This window comes from Macaca fascicularis, chromosome 12 (genome assembly GCF_037993035.2).
Source record: "Macaca fascicularis isolate 582-1 chromosome 12, T2T-MFA8v1.1".
NCBI lineage: Eukaryota > Metazoa > Chordata > Mammalia > Primates > Cercopithecidae > Macaca > Macaca fascicularis.
In genome coordinates, this window is record NC_088386.1 from 97,054,835 (window position 1) to 97,070,874 (window position 16,040).

Below are 16,040 nucleotides of genomic sequence, written 5' to 3' on the forward strand. Positions count from 1 at the left end.
TTTCATTACCAGTGTACCTTTCCTGCCATGTCTCATTCTACACCTGTCTCTTTGTTATTTGCAGGGGAGGAGTTGTGTGGGCTAATGACAATCTCGGACTCTCCAAGAGAACAGGATAGTGAATCACAGGTAGATGGAAACCTCCAAATCCTTTTTCTTTTTACATTACAGATTCTAGTTACTTAATTTGTTAGCTTTTTTTTTTTTTTTAAGCTGCCAGATAAACCGATAAGAGGCAAAAACTTACTGAAAATTTTGAGAACTGTAGAAAAAATTCACATAAAAACAGTTAAAAATATGACTTAATTTTTAAAACGTGACTCCTTCAGTTTTCTATGCATTCAAATTTTATTTTAAGACCCAAATGAAGATACTGGAATAGTTGGAAGGTGGAGGGGGTAAGAAGCCTCCTACCAAATCTTCTAGCAGCCGTGCCAGCCTGGATGGGGGAGTGGTTTGGAGAGTCTAGCAGGAATGGAAAAAGCAAAGCCTTTTCGTTTGACTTAACATTTCAAAAATGCTTCTCCTTTGTGATTAGGTGTAAGCAGCAAACTCTCATAACCTAGCCATCTTTGTGTTTTCATCTCAGTGAACCAGCAGAAACATGTACTTTTTAGGCATCATAACTTCTCTTTATGTAACCAACCATCCACCAAATACATCCCGACTTAGTAGCCCATTTGCTCGTCCTCATGGTAAGAAGAAGAGGAAATCCTGAATATCTGAAGTAGGCTTGGGAGAGCCTGGTATGGGCTTCTGAGAAAATTACCAGACCTCTTTCATCTGAAAGTCAAGGATTAACCCAAGTAATGTGGTACTTTCTAAGCAATATAGCATGCTGCAAGCATTGTCCCCACTGAACAGCTAAAAACACTGTCTTAGTATCTTAGTAAATCTTAGTATCTTTTTCCTTTTTTAATGTTTTATTGAGACAGGGGTCTTGCTACGTTGCCAAGCCAGGTCTCGAACTCCTGGCCTCAAGCAGGTCTCCTGCCTTGGCCTCCCAAAGTCTGGGATTATAGGTTCTAGCCACCATGCCTGGTCAAATCTTAGTGTCTTAATATCTCAGTAAATACACTTAATATGCTTAATAAATACTTAGCACACTTAATAGTAAATAATACAAACTTAACACATTTGGTACAAACTTAATCAAATATTTAATATCTTAGAGTTAATATATTAAGATAACAGGTTACTTGCCCAAAGTCATAAGGTGAAGTAGAGGCAGGAACTGGGCTTCCTAGCCTGGAGCCCTTTTCTCTACCTCAAGGGGCTACGTGAACCTCCAACTAAATGCTGAGTATCTCAGCACTGAAACAGCCCTAGGAGAATGAATAGGACACAGGGCCATCCCTGGCAGGTACTGTCAGATACTACAATTTGGATACCATAACCTACAGTGTAGCCAGGACCTGCCTGACCAGCCTGTCTCTTCCCAGCAGCCACCGTGGTCCTGAGAGCTGGGTTAAGCCATCACCTTTAAAATCCTGGGACCACACTGTGCAATGCATGAATGGGAGACCCTCGACTGTTAGCCACGAAGCACAGATGAGTTCAGTAGACAGCCAAGAGAATCACAAGGTTATGGCGTGGGGGCAACCAAAGACATTCATTGAGTAACTCTTGATTGAGCTCTCGTAAGTTAATACACCGTAGTCCCTGGCACAGATGTTATCGACCTCAAGGAGTTTTCTGTATAGTATGGGAAGCAGAAATGAGAACAAACAATAATACAATATGATGACAACAATATTAACATATGTGCAAAGTGCTCAGGAGGCCCAGGTATTGGGAAACTGACTTTACAGTGATGGGGCAGAAGTCTGAGGGGTCCTGTGTGAAGGAAATAGGTAGAAACTAGTTCTTCAAGGAAACGACCCCAAGTTGGGGTGGTGCAATGGAAAGCAAGTCCTCTTACTAGGGAGTTGTTTGTTTACATCTCTAGTGTTTGACCCACAGAGTCAGCTCCTGGGTTGGGTTTTTGTTTTCCAGACTTTGGACAAAGTTTACCAAATGAAAAGCAAACCTCGGGGATACTGTCTGATCATCAACAATTACGATTTTACGAAAGCACGGGAGAAAGTGCCCAAACTTCACAGCATTAGGGACAGGAATGGAACACACTTGGATGCAGGTACAGTAGAACCCAAAAGAGAAAAGTGAAATATTTCTTATGCCTATTTTTTTTTTAAATCAAAAGGCAGAGAACAAAAGCTATACCAAAAGAGTCATGTTTCAAGAAAATGGATTTAAACATATTTCCCTGTGGAGGTAAACAACATTCTTATACATTTGTCAGTTTCCTGCTTTTTAAAAAATTAATCTTTTAAATAGAAGCAATGTATGTATAAATATGAAATATCAAATCTTACTAAAAGACACAATGAAAAGCAGTAATAAGCTTTGTTTTTAATTCAGCTAACTGCATAGTGCTTCTGTGGAATGCATTAAGCGATGGAACTGCCGTGGTATCAAAGCTCTTATAGAGGCTGCATTTTTACAGGTTGGGCTGTTAAGTGCAGCAGAAATTGTGAGTTCTTAACAGAAACAGCATTTTCAAGTATTAAATATTAAACTGGTTAGCAGTTCTTTTACTCAGCCTATTTAAGCTAAGATCAAGAAGCTACAAGTTAAATGAAAAAACAATTTGTAGTATGTGAATATAAAAAGTGACTACAACAACAAAAAATAAAAATCATCCATCACCATTGAGATATTAATAATTTTGATTTGATCAAAGAACTTTTGAAAATAGTGTTCATCAGGCATAACATCAATTATTGATTTGTTTTGTAAATGGAGGTAAGTTTAGAAAATTAATGTAGACTGATTATAATCATCAGGACTCTGTAATGGTCCCTAGTAACATTTTTTTTTTTTTTTTTTTTTTGAGACAGAGTCTCACTCTGTTGCCCAGGCTGGAGTGCAGTGGTGCTATCTCAGCTCACTGCAGCCTCCACTTCCCCAGTTCAAGTGATTCTCCTGCCTCAGCCTCCCAAGTAGCTGGGACTACAGGCACACACCACCATACCCGGCTAATTTTTGTATTTTTGGTAGAGATGGGGTTTTGCCATATTGGCCAGGCTGGTCTTGAACTCCTGACCTCAAGTGATCCTCCTGCCTCGGCCTCCCAAAGTGCTGGGATTACAGGTGTGAGCCACTACACCTGGCCCATGTTAACATTTGATTTGTTTATTTAAGCAAATCTAAGCCTTTAAAAAGGCACAGAGATTAAGTGCATTGATGACATCATTCGTCATTATGTGCTTGGTGTTGAAAAAAACATTTCGAGCCCTTGATTTGTATTATTTTAAAATTAAAACATTTCTATTAAAATAACACTTGCTTCTATTTCTGGCAGTTTCATTTTCTTATAACTGGCCCATGATTGACTAGTCTCTGGTAGGCATTCGAGTCTGTGTGTCCTGCTTTTTCTATTCCTGTTCTTATGTTTTATGCTAAATGAGTAAAAGTAGGAGACCCCACTGCAGAAGTCATTTCTCCTGAGAGACTCCCTTCTGTCCTGCTTCAGTGCCTTGACACTCGCTTTACAGTCATTTTTTAAATCAACATTCCACATTTCCAAAGGATCAGAACTTTTTCACAGAACCAACACACTGTATTAGTCTTGCCAAAGTGCTTCCAAATCAACAATTGCATTTCCGTTTTTGTTTGTTCTATTCCTAATGCTAGACTGACTTTTTTTGTTTTAGACAGAGTCTCACTCTGTTGCCCAGGCTGGAGTACAATACCATGATCTTGGCTCACCACAACCTCTGCCTCCCAGGTTCAAGCAATTCCCCTGCCTCAGTCTGCCAAGTAGCTGGGATTATAGGCATGTGCACCACACCCACACCCAGTTAATTGTATTCAGTAGAGATGGGTTTTACCATGTTGGTCAGGCTGGTCTCAAACTCCTGACCTCAGGTGATCCACTCGCCTTGGCCTCCCAAGGTGCTGGGATTATAGGTGTGAGCCACTGCACCTGGCCGAGACTGTCTTTTGACTGATGGCTTATGTTTAGCTCTGATGTGCTGACAGGGACAAAATGCTGGAGAAGGAATAAAAAAGGAATAATCCAATAAGGATCAAGAGAACGGGAATGGAGACGATAGCTAATGAAAGGTTTCCAACAATTTGGGGGAGTTGAAACAAAAGAGTAGAGGTAATCGACTTAACAGAGAAAGCTACAACCTAACTGATTACAGAGGGGAACACAGAAAAGAGGCAAGCCTATTTACCCCACAGAATCCTGGAAAAATTCAGCAATTGGAGGTACAAAGTGTAGGTGAGGCAATGAGCAGAAAACAGGAAGATTCTTTAAAGCCTATACAATCCTCAGATTCATACCTCCCTCTCATAGAGGCAGCAACTATTCTTATTCTACCATCATAAGGAACAGGAAGTTTGTTTTCTCATAAAATTGAACCAGAGAAACTCTACACTTGGGTGTACCAGGCCCAGCAAAGGAAGCAATGAAGCATTTTACTGAACACAGAGAGACTGAAGAAAACCTACTGGTGGCGTGGAGTCAGATCTCTAAACCAACTTGGTTCCAAGAACACTGGCAGCAGATACAGATTGACCTCTGGAGCAGCTGAAAGCTCTAGCTAAAATGCATAGAGATAATGACATCTGGAGGTTTCCTAATGCAATGATCAGGTCTGCAACCATCATCTTGCTATGAAGTCCATCAGTGAACAAACCACATCCACAAACACAGAGCTTTCAGTTGACTTTTTAATGGACTAATTAGTCAATTTATGAATGGACAACCAAAGGTCAGCAGGCGTTTGAAGAAAGCCTCTAATACAAAAGAGAGGCAGCTGGGTACGGTGGCTCACGCCTGTAATCCCAGCACTTTGGGAGGCCGAGGCAGGCGAATCGCCTGAGGTCAGGAGTTCAAGACCAGCCTGACCAACATGGTGAAACCCCATCTCTAATAAAAATACAAAAATTAGCCGGGTGTGATGGCAGGTGCCTGTAATCCCAGCTACTACAGAGGCTGAGGCAAAAGAATTGCTTGAACCTGGGAGGCGGAGGTTGCAGTGAGCCGAGATTGCACCACTGCACTCCAGCCTGGGTGATAGAGCAAGACTCTGTCTCAAATAAATAAATAAATAAATAAATAAATAAGAGGCAATGAGAACAACAAGAAAAACATGAAACAATATGAATGAAACAAAGACAATGTTGAGAAAAAAGCAAGCTTTTTTTATTGCTTAATATTGGTATTTAATGTTCTTAGAGAGTTAAAGTTCCATAAAAGAACAAGATGTTATGAAACAGGGACAGAACAAGAAAGACTCCTTGAAAATTAAAAATATGAGCACCAAAATGAAAAATTCAATAAAGTAGAAGACAAAGTCTCAGAAAGTAGTATAAAAAGACAAAAATAGAAAATAGGAGCAAAAGATAAGAAAATTTGAAGCTGAATCAAGGATGTCCAATTTTTGACAATAAGAGTTCCAGAAAGAAAGGACAGAGAAAAAAGAAATGGAACTTTCCAAGAACGAAATGACACAATCTCCAGATTGAAAGGGTATAATGGATTAAGAATCACTTCCAAACATATCATACCCTAGAAGCTTCTGGAAAGAGAAAAAAGTAAGCCAAATATGTGAAGTATCAGGAATGAAAAGGTCTTCTCTCTAGCAACACTGAAAGCTAAGATTGTGAAGAAAAGCGTTCGGAATTCTGAGGAAAAATGCTTTTGGAAATAGAACTCTATGAAGTAAAGACTCATACAAGGGGTCAAAAAATGTACTCCTCGTGGTTATGCTCCAGCAAAGGAAACTAATAAGAAAGAGGAAGTCATCGATGGAGGAAACAGATAATCTACTATGGAAGAGACAGAGAGATGTCCCAGGAGAAGATAAATTCATCTGGCCTACAGAACAGCCAGTTGGTATTACAGCAGAAGGATGCAGTGCTCTGGATGGAAAGTTTTCCAGGAAGAAATAAAAATGAGTCAGACAAGTAGCCTGAAAATGTTGAAAGATTTTGGCCAGATCCATTAGAGCACTTGGAGAAAAAATAGTGTTAAGCATATAGGAAACAAAGCAGATGAAAAAAATAATACAATTACTAATTCCAGGAAAGGCAAAAAGGTTAATAAGGAAACATAATGAAAGAACATTATGTTTACATAGTCTTAATAATAGAAATATTAGTATGGGCCGGAGGTGGTGGCTCATGCCTACAATCCCAGCACTTTGGGAGGCCATGGTGGGTGGGTCACTTGAGGCTAGGAGTTCGTGACCAGCCTGGCCAACACAGTGAAACCCTGTCTCCACTAAAAATACAAAAATCAGCTGGGTATGGTGGTGCGTGCCTGTAGTCCCACCTACTCGGGAGGCTGAGGCAGGAGAATTGCTTGAACCTGGGAGGCAGAAGTTGCAGTGAGCTGAGATTGTGCCACTGCACTCTAGCCTGGGTGACAGAGTGAGATCTTTTCTAAAAAAAAAAAAAATTAAAAAAAATATTACTATGGATTCAACCAAAATTCTAAATAATTGTGTAAGAGCACCAAATGCTTATTCTCCATAATAAGAACTCAATGCGAAAATCTAAAATTTATAAATGAGTAATTAGCAGTGTACCCAAATTCATTACAAAATGGAGGTTAATGTGAAAAAAGAGTGGTTAAAAATTGGAAGTGGTTGCCTTCATGGAATGTGACTAGGTAATAGTGAGGGATAGAGAGGGGATAACCTATTGTAAAAGGTCTTTTAGTTCTATTTTATTAATTCATGTATTTTATTTTGCTAAACATAAATAATTTTGAGAAGGTTTAGGATAAAATAAGTTGGATCTTCTATTCAAAAATTGTTTTGTTTTTCCTGATTATGTAAATAATATAGTCATTTTAAAAATTGGTTCAGTAGTAAGCCTAAATGATAACTTACTCATCTTGTAAACTAGTTGAGTAGAGAAAACAGACCAACAGTAACTCTCTGCTTTCTCATTTGCCCCAGGGTTTGAGAATGTTTTTAGCTGGTGGCAATAAATATTCGAAGCCTGCAGAATCCAGCTACAAACATAGAGGGTTTTGCTCTTGAATTTCTGGTTCAAATCCTTTATTTATTTATTTATTTATTTATTTATTTATTTATTTATTATTTTACTTTAAGTTCTAGGGTACATGTGCACAACGTGCAGGTTTGTTACATATGTATACATGTGCCATGTTGGTGTGCTGCACCCATTAACTCGTCATTTACATTAGGTATATCTCCTAATGCTATCCCTTCCCCCTCCCCAACCCCACAACAGGCCCCGGTGTGCGATGTTCCCCTTCCTGTGTCCAAGTGTTCTCATTGTTCAATTCCCACCTATGAGTGAGAACATGCAGTGTTTGGTTTTCTGTCCTTGTGATAGTTTGCTGAGAATGATGGTTTCCAGCTTCATCCATGTCCCTACAAAGGACATGAACTCATCCTTTTTTATGGCTGCATAGTATTCCATGGTGTATATGTGCCACATTTTCTTAATCCAATCTATCATCGATGGACATTTCTTATCTATCAATGTTATGCCCACTGTGCTCTCCAGCTCTGGTCTGTGAATTACTGTGGTATAACGTGACTGTTCAAATTTCACTTTTCAGAGGCTTTGACCGCGACCTTTGAAGAGCTTCATTTTGAGATCCAGCACCACAATGACTGCACAGTAGAGAAAATCTATAAGATTTTGAAAACCTACCAACTCATGGACCACAGTAACAAGGATTGCTTCATCTGCTGTATCCTCTCCCATGGAGACAAGGGCATCATCTATGGCACTGATGGACAGGAGGCCCCCATCTATGAGCTGACATCTCAGTTCACTGGTTTGAAGTGCCCTTCCCTTGCTGGAAAACCCAAAGTGTTTTTTATTCAGGCTTGTCAGGGGGATAACTACCAGAAAGGTATACCTGTTGAGACTGATTCAGAGGAGCAACCCTATTTGGAAATGGATTTATCATCACCTCAAACGAGATATATCCCGGATGAGGCTGACTTTCTGCTGGGGATGGCCACTGTGAATAACTGTGTTTCCTACCGAAACCCTGCAGAGGGAACCTGGTACATCCAGTCACTTTGCCAGAGCCTGAGAGAACGATGTCCTCGGTAAGTTTTGCCTACTCAGCCCACCTCACTGTTACACTACCTTCCCCTCCTACTCCATCACCACTACTATCTACTCACATTCAGAGACTATTAGAAAGTGATATGTGGTTTAGATGACATCAACAGGTCAGAGAACTGTGCAAGGGGAATGGTTTCCATTCATCTCTAGATGTCTAGCTGTGGATCACATAGCTGCACTTCCCAGGTCAGTTACAAAGTGGGAGAGTGGCAAGTGTTGACATCCTTAGTTTATAGATGGAAAAGCTGAGATGTTTTATTCCTTTATTCAGCACCTCAAAGGACAATCAGGGTGTCACAGAGCAGGAAAGACTGGTAAAGTCATATAGTCCAGCTCTCTGTCTTTAGGCCAAAACATGAGTGAGCCAATTCAACTAGTTTTGGAAATCTTCCAAAGAAGGCAGTAACCCAATTCAATGTTTAACATCCTCCAACTCTGTCAAAAGTTCTATAAGAGCAAACCATCCTTAAAACCTCTTGGTGCATTATGGGAAATAAACAGCAGGTTCCTTTTAGCCCTGTATTTCATGTTTTGAGTATATGAAGAGTGAGAATTTCCCACAACTTAGATCATGAATCTAACTTAGATTTTGTAACTTAGATCATGAATCCTGCAAGGTTTCCAGGGCTAGCTCCGAGGTAGAAGAAGAGGTTGCCTAACAAAAACGCTAAGAGATCCTGGTGAGAAGAAGGTGGGAGTAGCTGCAGGAGACATTGTACTTTCACTTGCCTTAAGTTTAATTGCATCAAAGATGAATCCACAGATGCAATGTCAACTTGAGGCAGAGAGTATTGGGGGGCATTGAAGCAACTGTGGGAGCCAAGTAACATGGAGAAGAGTGAGATACGCACAGGTCAGGAGAGAAAGAAATCAACTCTAATACTGACACTGAGGTTTCTGACGGTCAAAAGAGTTCCTGAATAAACCAAAAGTAAGTTATTAAGCTCTGAGACAACGCATTTACCACGAAAGCTGGGGTAGGTCTTGGTTTAGCAACTTATTGTTTCAAATGACTGATATTTTGAGAGAAAGAACTACAGAACTATCTCTGAGCACAGCAGAGGAGACAGTTCATCAGTTGCTTTCCCCCACAGATAGTCACAATGTTATGTGATGTCTTTCAGAGGCGATGATATTCTCACCATCCTGACTGAAGTGAACTATGAAGTAAGCAACAAGGATGACAAGAAAAACATGGGGAAACAGATGCCGCAGCCAACTTTCACACTAAGAAAAAAACTTGTCTTCCCTTCTGATTGATAGTGCTATTTAGATATACAACACTATGTTTATTTACTAATTTTCTAAGTAGTTAATTTATTAGTTTTGCACTTTTTTGTAAGAGCTAAAGTTAATAGGATATTAACAACAATAACACTGGCTCCTTTCGTTCATGCCTAGGGCTTTGGGAATGTTTTTACCTGGTGGCAATAAATACCAGATGCCTGCAAAATCCAGCTACGAATATAGCTGGATTTTGATTCAAATTATTATCAACATTAAGCCCACTGTTAATATTCTATTAACTTTAATTCTTTCTTGAAGTCAAATTCCACACTACCACATCAAAAAATATTAGACAATAGCCACCTATGGTGGCTCATGTCTATAATCCCAGCACTTTGGGAGGTTGAGGTGGGGGGATTACTTGAACCCAAGAGGTCAAGGCTGCAGTGAGCCATATTCACACCACTGCACTCCAGCCTGGGCGACAGAGTGAGACCCTGTCTCGAAAAAAAATTTGAGACGGGGTCTCACTCTGTCGCCCAGGCTGGAGTGCAGTGGTGCAATTTCAGCTCACTGCAACCTCTGCCTCCTGGGTTCACGCCATTCTCCTGCCTCAGCCTCCCAAGTAGCTGGGACTACAAGTGCCCACCACCACGCCTGGCTAATTTTTTGTATTTTTCAGTAGAGATGGGGTTTCACCATGTTAGCCAGGATGTTCTCGATCTCCTGACCTCATGATCTGCCCGCCTTGGCCTCCCAAAGTGCTGGGATTACAGATGTGAGCCTCCATACCCAGCCAAAAATTTTTTTTAATAAAACAAAATTTTGTTGAAATCTTTTAAAAATTCAAATTATTTTACAATTTTTACATAATTTATCCCCAAACTTGCTTTTTGCCTTCTTTTGCTTTCATGATGCATATAGGCTTGGCTAACTATATTTGCTTTTTGCTAACAATGCTGTGGGTCTTTTTATGCATTTGCATTTGCTCTTTCATCTCTGCTTGGATTATTTTAAATCATTAGGAATTAAGTTATCTTTAAAATTTAAGTATCTTTTTTCAAAAATATTTTTTAATAGAATAAAGTATGATTTGATCTTACTGCTCCTTGGAGATTTTTTTGTGTTTGATTTTGGTTTCTGCCAATGACATCTCACAGGTGGAAAACATCTGGACCACAGGCATGTTCTACTTGAGTCTCCCATGATTGGTACACACAGTTGTATTTTTAGAATTTGTTGTCAACGTTTAAAAATTAGGAGATATCACATAAAAACCAGGATACCTTCTTTGAAAAAATAATAATATCTGACAATATTGACCTCATGCTTTTGCATGGCAAAGGTCTGAGAAGCACCTTCTTCAGATGAGACAGTGCTCTGCAGGTCATTCTTCTCCACCCGTTGTGCCCCAGCCCTGCCCAAGCCCCTCTACTGAGGCTGCTGTCAGTTGTCACTTATGCTTATGCAATTGTTTTCCTTGTGTCTAGCCCACTTCACTTATTTATGTTGCCTGCCCTGTGGGTGTCTGAATTCTGGTGATGGTCCAGAGAAGGTGGTAAGAATCATCAGAAACCCTTCCTAAGTCATAGGTCAGGGAACATGATTGAGAGGTAGGGAAGTAGGGGGCATGGGTATGAGAGAAAAAGGTTTTAGAATAAAATCAACACATCATCTTTTTTTGCTACCTAAATGCCCCAGGGGACAAAGGTACACCCCCCCCCCCAAATATAGTAAAAGTTCAATAGGAAGAAGGCTTTCAAATCTATTTCTTTCCTATGAAATACATAAAGGTGGAAGAAAAATAGTACAAAACTCAGAGAAAGCTCAGCTCCCAGTACGGAGAGCATCATTTTTCAATGAAGCGTCCGTGATAAGCTGTGAAATTCAGATGAGAATTCAAACATTTTCAGCCACTCAGAAGAGAGCAAAAATAGAGTCAGAGCAACCCAAGAACTAAACTCATTATACACATGTTCTGAAGAAAACCCTGCCGGGAGTTTCCGGGGCCTACAGAAATGGTGTGCCGACCATCTTCAACAATGGAGAGCGACTTTATGTTTATGATTCTTGTCTTTTCTTGCTACCATCTTCCACAGTGTCAGAATCATCCTTAGAAACAGTGATAGAGGCCAATCTCCCAGAATATTCTTCATACATTTCTTCATTCTTAGAAATTACCTTTTGCCTGTAAAAAGAAAGGAAAGATGTATCAATGTCAACTCAAAAGCTAGAAAGGGTATAGGATATTTGGGGTGCGGGGAGAGCAATGTGCCTTCATTCCTTCACCACAGCAGTCTCTCACTCATTCCAGTGGTTTTGAATTTAGTAAGGTATGGTGTTCAGGTGACTGAAGTCCTGTATGAGGAATTTTCTACTAAATCAATGCAATAAAAATAACTTTCCTCTATTAAAGTATTGACCAAAATTTATTTTAATGATTTAAGATGCAGCTTCAGGTAACAGTACACCTTCTGATCCAAAGCTGATTTCCATAGGAACCAGAAGCAGCTGCACGTAATGGTAAGACCATCAGACTCCCAGGGGAGATGGATTTAAAAACCATCCTCAGTCATAGAACTGAGCAAACTCAGAAACTGGGAGATAAATTTCCTGTGTTGGTTTGCACAGCAACAAGGACACAGGTGAATGGGAGAAGTGTAGACACATCTCTACTCCACCTCAAGTGAACTATCTGGCTTTGTGTCGCTGGCCTGCAGTGACACACCTCCCTCCTGAAAATGCCTGTGCCTTGACATAACTAGGGAGCACTTGGTCTATCTTCCTAACCCATTCCTCACTCAAACTCCTTCCCACTCCTAAAGAGAACTCAGCCATGTCTTTTTCAGCAGCAGCCGCACTTCAGATGAATGTTCTCTTCCATCAGGATCTGTATGGTGTACTTATACTTTTCTTCAGTTTCAGCACACTTGGTTTGAAGCATTTTCTCCAGATTTCCCACTATAGCTTTCTGAAAGACAAATATTTTAAAGCCATCTTCCCCAACCCAGAGCCATCCAGGGCAGAGCTATACGGCAGAGCTGGACAGAGACCTAGGTTCTTCCCCCAACCCCCATCCCCACTCTAGCAGGGACTCACCTCTTTTTGGAGTTCCACCTGGGTATAGTAGAGGTTTGCGTTAAGTGACTCTAGGATGAGGGCTTGTGCATGCAATTCTTCCTCCATGACCTGCATAAGAAGAATTTGTTGCAGGACATCATGCCGATGTCTATTTATTTAGTTTCTTCTCCAGGGCACCTGGACTGTAATGCAAGGGAGCAACTTGAGCTACTTTTGCATCACTCATGGCCACTCACACCCTGTCAGTCCTACCTCCTCCTTGTCTCACTCATGTATATCCTTCTCTTCAGCCTCACCAGAGCTCACATGAATGGTTACAATGGCAATCAGTTATTCATTCACTAAGCAAGTTTTTATTAAATACCTACTACTAATTGCAACTATACGACACTCTGGAAAAGGCAAAACTATAGAGACAGAAAAAAGATTAGTGGTTTCTAGGGATTTGGAGGGCAAGGGAGGGATGAATAGGTGGGGGAGAGGGCACTTTTAGAGCAGTGAAACTATTCTGTATGACACTGTAATGGTGGCTACATGACATGATATATTAGGCAAAACCCACAGAATGTACAACACAAAGAGCCCTAATGTAAACTACGGACTTTAGTTAATAAGAATGCATCCACAGTGCTCATCAACTGCAACTAATGTGGCACCCCAATGTAAGATACTACTAATAAAGGAAACTAGTGGTGGGGTGGGGTGGGGTAGTATATGGGAACTCTGTGTACTTTCTGCTCAATTTTTCTGTAAACCTAAAACTGCTCTAAAAAGCAGCTTCTTGAAACAAACACACAAACAAACTTCCACTAAAGAATGAATAGAAGCCTGTGGAAAGGTCCTTAGAATGCAAAATGCTCATTGTGTTTGAGGACCCAAAGGAATACCAATATGGGTGGAATAGAGACAGTAAGGATAGAGGGCCATGGTGAAGAAATACAGGGGAGCCTGGTGGCACCTGAGAGGACAAGGTAACCTAAGAACAATGGGGACCCATTGAAGGGTGTTAAGCAGAGAAGTGAATGCATGTATCTCACTTGCTTATATTATGCTCCAGGGGATGGACTGGAAGGGCAAGAGGGAAAGCAACGGAACTAAGGAGGAGAATACTACGGTCATGTAGCTGAGAAATAACGGACTAGGGTAAGGTGACAACAGAGTTGGAGGGACGTGGATGAATGTGGAATATGTTATAGAGGATTGGCTGAGGCTGCTGGGTTGAATTTGGGAGAGTGAAAGGAAAGAAGAAATCAAGGATGACTTCAGGTCTAGGCTTAGAACAGCTGAGGGAGTTGACAATTTTGGGGCTAAATCTCTGGTGGATAATTGAGAGTGTGGAGCTGGGCATGTTAATTTTGAGGTGCCTGTATGTCACCTATGCTGAAATGTCAAATGGGCAGTTGGATGTACAAGCCTGGAGCTCAGGAGAGAGGCAAAGCTGGAGGTATCAACCCAAATTATCAGCACAGAGATGGCTTTTACATCTGTGTGAACAGATGAGCTCTCCAAAGGAAAAACGGGAGATAAAGAAGAGAAGGGGGCCTGGGAACCAGCCTCAAAATACTCCAGGACTTAGAAATTAGGTGGGAGAACAATGGGGTGACATTGAAGGGTTTTAAGCAGAGTTCTAGTTCTAGTAAAGAAGATTGAGAAGGTGTGACCAATGAGGTGAAGGAAACGCCAGAAGCCCATGAAAGTTAAGAGAGGTGAATGTTCCAAGGAGAGAGTGATCAATTGAACCTGATACTGCTCATGTCAAGTGAGGTGAAGCATTCTTTGGATTTGGAAACTCAGAAGTTACTTGTGATTTTAACAAGAGCAGTTTCCATGGCTGGGATGGGAGCAGAAGTCAGGTTGAGGTGTAAATGGGAGATGATCCTTCTAACAGGTTCTGCCTCCTGTCATTTTGATTCTTCAGATTCTCCTTCACATTGCTGCCACAGTTGTTTCCCCAAATAATACTCTCCTCCTCAAAAATCTCCAGTGGCATCCCATTTAGAGAAAAGCAAGTGTTGGGGCAGGGAGTGGAGCCCTTAAATAGGGTGGCATCTGAGATGGTGGCATTTGAATAAAGACCAGGAGGAGGAAAGGAAGGAAGTCATGTGGATATCTGGGAAAGAGCTTTTCAGGAAGAGAGAATATCAAAGCCCCCAAGGTAGGAGCATCCTGGCCTGTTAAGGAAACAGCAAGGAGGCAAGTGCCTCTGGGGTGGAGTGATGGAGGGAAGAAATAGAAAGAGACATGGTTAGAGGAAGGAACCACCAGCAAGGAACAGGTAGAACAATCCCCAGAGCCAACACAGGGCTGGGAATAGTTCATGGTCCCACCAGGCAGAGTAGAAAATCCTTCTCATACAGAGGGTGTGGTGTCGAGTACTCAGAGGGTATTACCTCAACAGTGAGGGAAAATTAGTTCCACACTAAACACTGCTTTAGTTCTGCCCAACAAAGCTTAAAAAGCAAGGCTCGAAAGGATCAAACTGTTTCCAAGCAACTTAACTATATCCCAGGGCAAAGCTCAAGATTATCTAAAGGAATATAAAAATATTCAGCACCCAACAAGGTAAACACCACAATGGCTGACATCCAAGCCAAACTTAACCAGGCATGCAAACAAGGAAGTATGACCATAAATGAGGAGAAAAATCAATGAAGAGAAAGAGACCCAGACATGACACAAATGACAGAATTAGTAGACAAGCTCATTAAAATAGTTATTATAATACACTGGGTATATCTTCCTCCAAAACCCATTTCTTGAACTTGTAGGACACCACAGTCTGTTTACCTTTCAATGATGCTGAAGCCCTGCCTGGGCTCTAAGATACAATTCATTTATAATGCCTTTATAATGACTAATATTTTCTCAAACATGTCCATTCTGGATCCAAGTCAAATTCTCAGTGATGGAAGAATCACACATCACCTTGTGGATTTGAACAGTTCCTCTTCAGTTGTCTCCCACAGACTGCCATAAATTTGTCCCAGAATAGAGTCTCTGAGGAAGTCATCGTGTGTGAGGTACACTCAGAGTTTAAGGAGGGGCTTGGTGACAGAGTTCCAAAGGAGACAGTTTTATACTTTTCAGAGCTCAAAAGGAAGAACTTGATGTTTTATAACTGAAAGATCATTTGTGGTTTGAACCTTGCTAGAAATGAAAGTCATTCAACATTGAAGATCACATAGTATATTGCTGATCTATTTGTTCAAATCAGACTTTAAAAAGGCGCACTGGCTTTATTTTACAGATAATTTCAAAAATTCTTTTTAACTTACTGAATCCAGTAAACTCAGCTTTAGGTCTTCCATTTCTTATTGGTTTTGGAGAAATTACCATCGATTCCATTATACTGACAGCCTGTTATTTTACTGGTGTATTTGTAACATACCAAGTCCACAGGAAAGGAAGAAAAAGCTTACCTCTTTGGTTTTTCTCAGCTCTTCTAATTGCAAGGTATCACTTTGATGTTGTTTCAAGAGCTCCTAAAAGCAATTTTATTAGGAAAAGGTTAGCACTGTGGTTCTGGCACATCTTCTAGGGAGTTAAGAAAGCCAGGCTAGGATTCAGGAATATAATATTCACCAAAGCTTAGACACTAC

General features: G+C 40.7%; 2 protein-coding genes across 22 annotated transcripts in view; one reads left to right on the forward strand and one right to left on the reverse strand.

Moving 5' to 3' along the window:
* CASP8 (caspase 8) overlaps positions 1-10,462 on the forward strand; it is a 60,358-nt gene extending 49,896 nt beyond the window's left edge. For 11 of the 20 annotated variants that reach the window (XM_015432063.4, XM_065525874.2, XM_015432067.4 and 8 more), the window contains 5 exons: positions 65-129; positions 1,996-2,137; positions 7,613-8,114; positions 9,258-9,800; positions 9,904-10,462. In XM_015432063.4, the coding sequence (XP_015287549.2) occupies positions 65-129; positions 1,996-2,137; positions 7,613-8,114; positions 9,258-9,393 (845 nt within the window). In that variant the 3' untranslated portion in view covers positions 9,394-9,800; positions 9,904-10,462. Of the gene's footprint in view, positions 1-64; positions 130-1,995; positions 2,275-7,612; positions 8,115-9,257; positions 9,801-9,903 lie in introns of those variants that run through there. The other 9 variants (XM_065525877.2, XM_065525873.2, XM_065525879.2 and 6 more) reach the window with 2 other exon arrangements.
* Positions 10,463-11,105: 643 nt separating this feature from the next.
* Positions 11,106-16,040, reverse strand: part of FLACC1 (flagellum associated containing coiled-coil domains 1) — a 63,388-nt gene continuing 58,453 nt past the window's right edge. For both annotated transcript variants that reach the window (XR_012421372.1, XM_045367453.3), the window contains 4 exons: positions 15,861-15,923; positions 12,460-12,549; positions 12,222-12,331; positions 11,106-11,548 (listed from right to left, as the gene is read on the reverse strand). Coding sequence is in view for 1 of the 2 variants with exons in the window: in XM_045367453.3 (XP_045223388.1) it covers positions 11,422-11,548; positions 12,222-12,331; positions 12,460-12,549; positions 15,861-15,923 (390 nt within the window). In the remaining variant the exon portion in view is untranslated. The remainder of the gene's footprint in view (positions 11,549-12,221; positions 12,332-12,459; positions 12,550-15,860; positions 15,924-16,040) is intronic.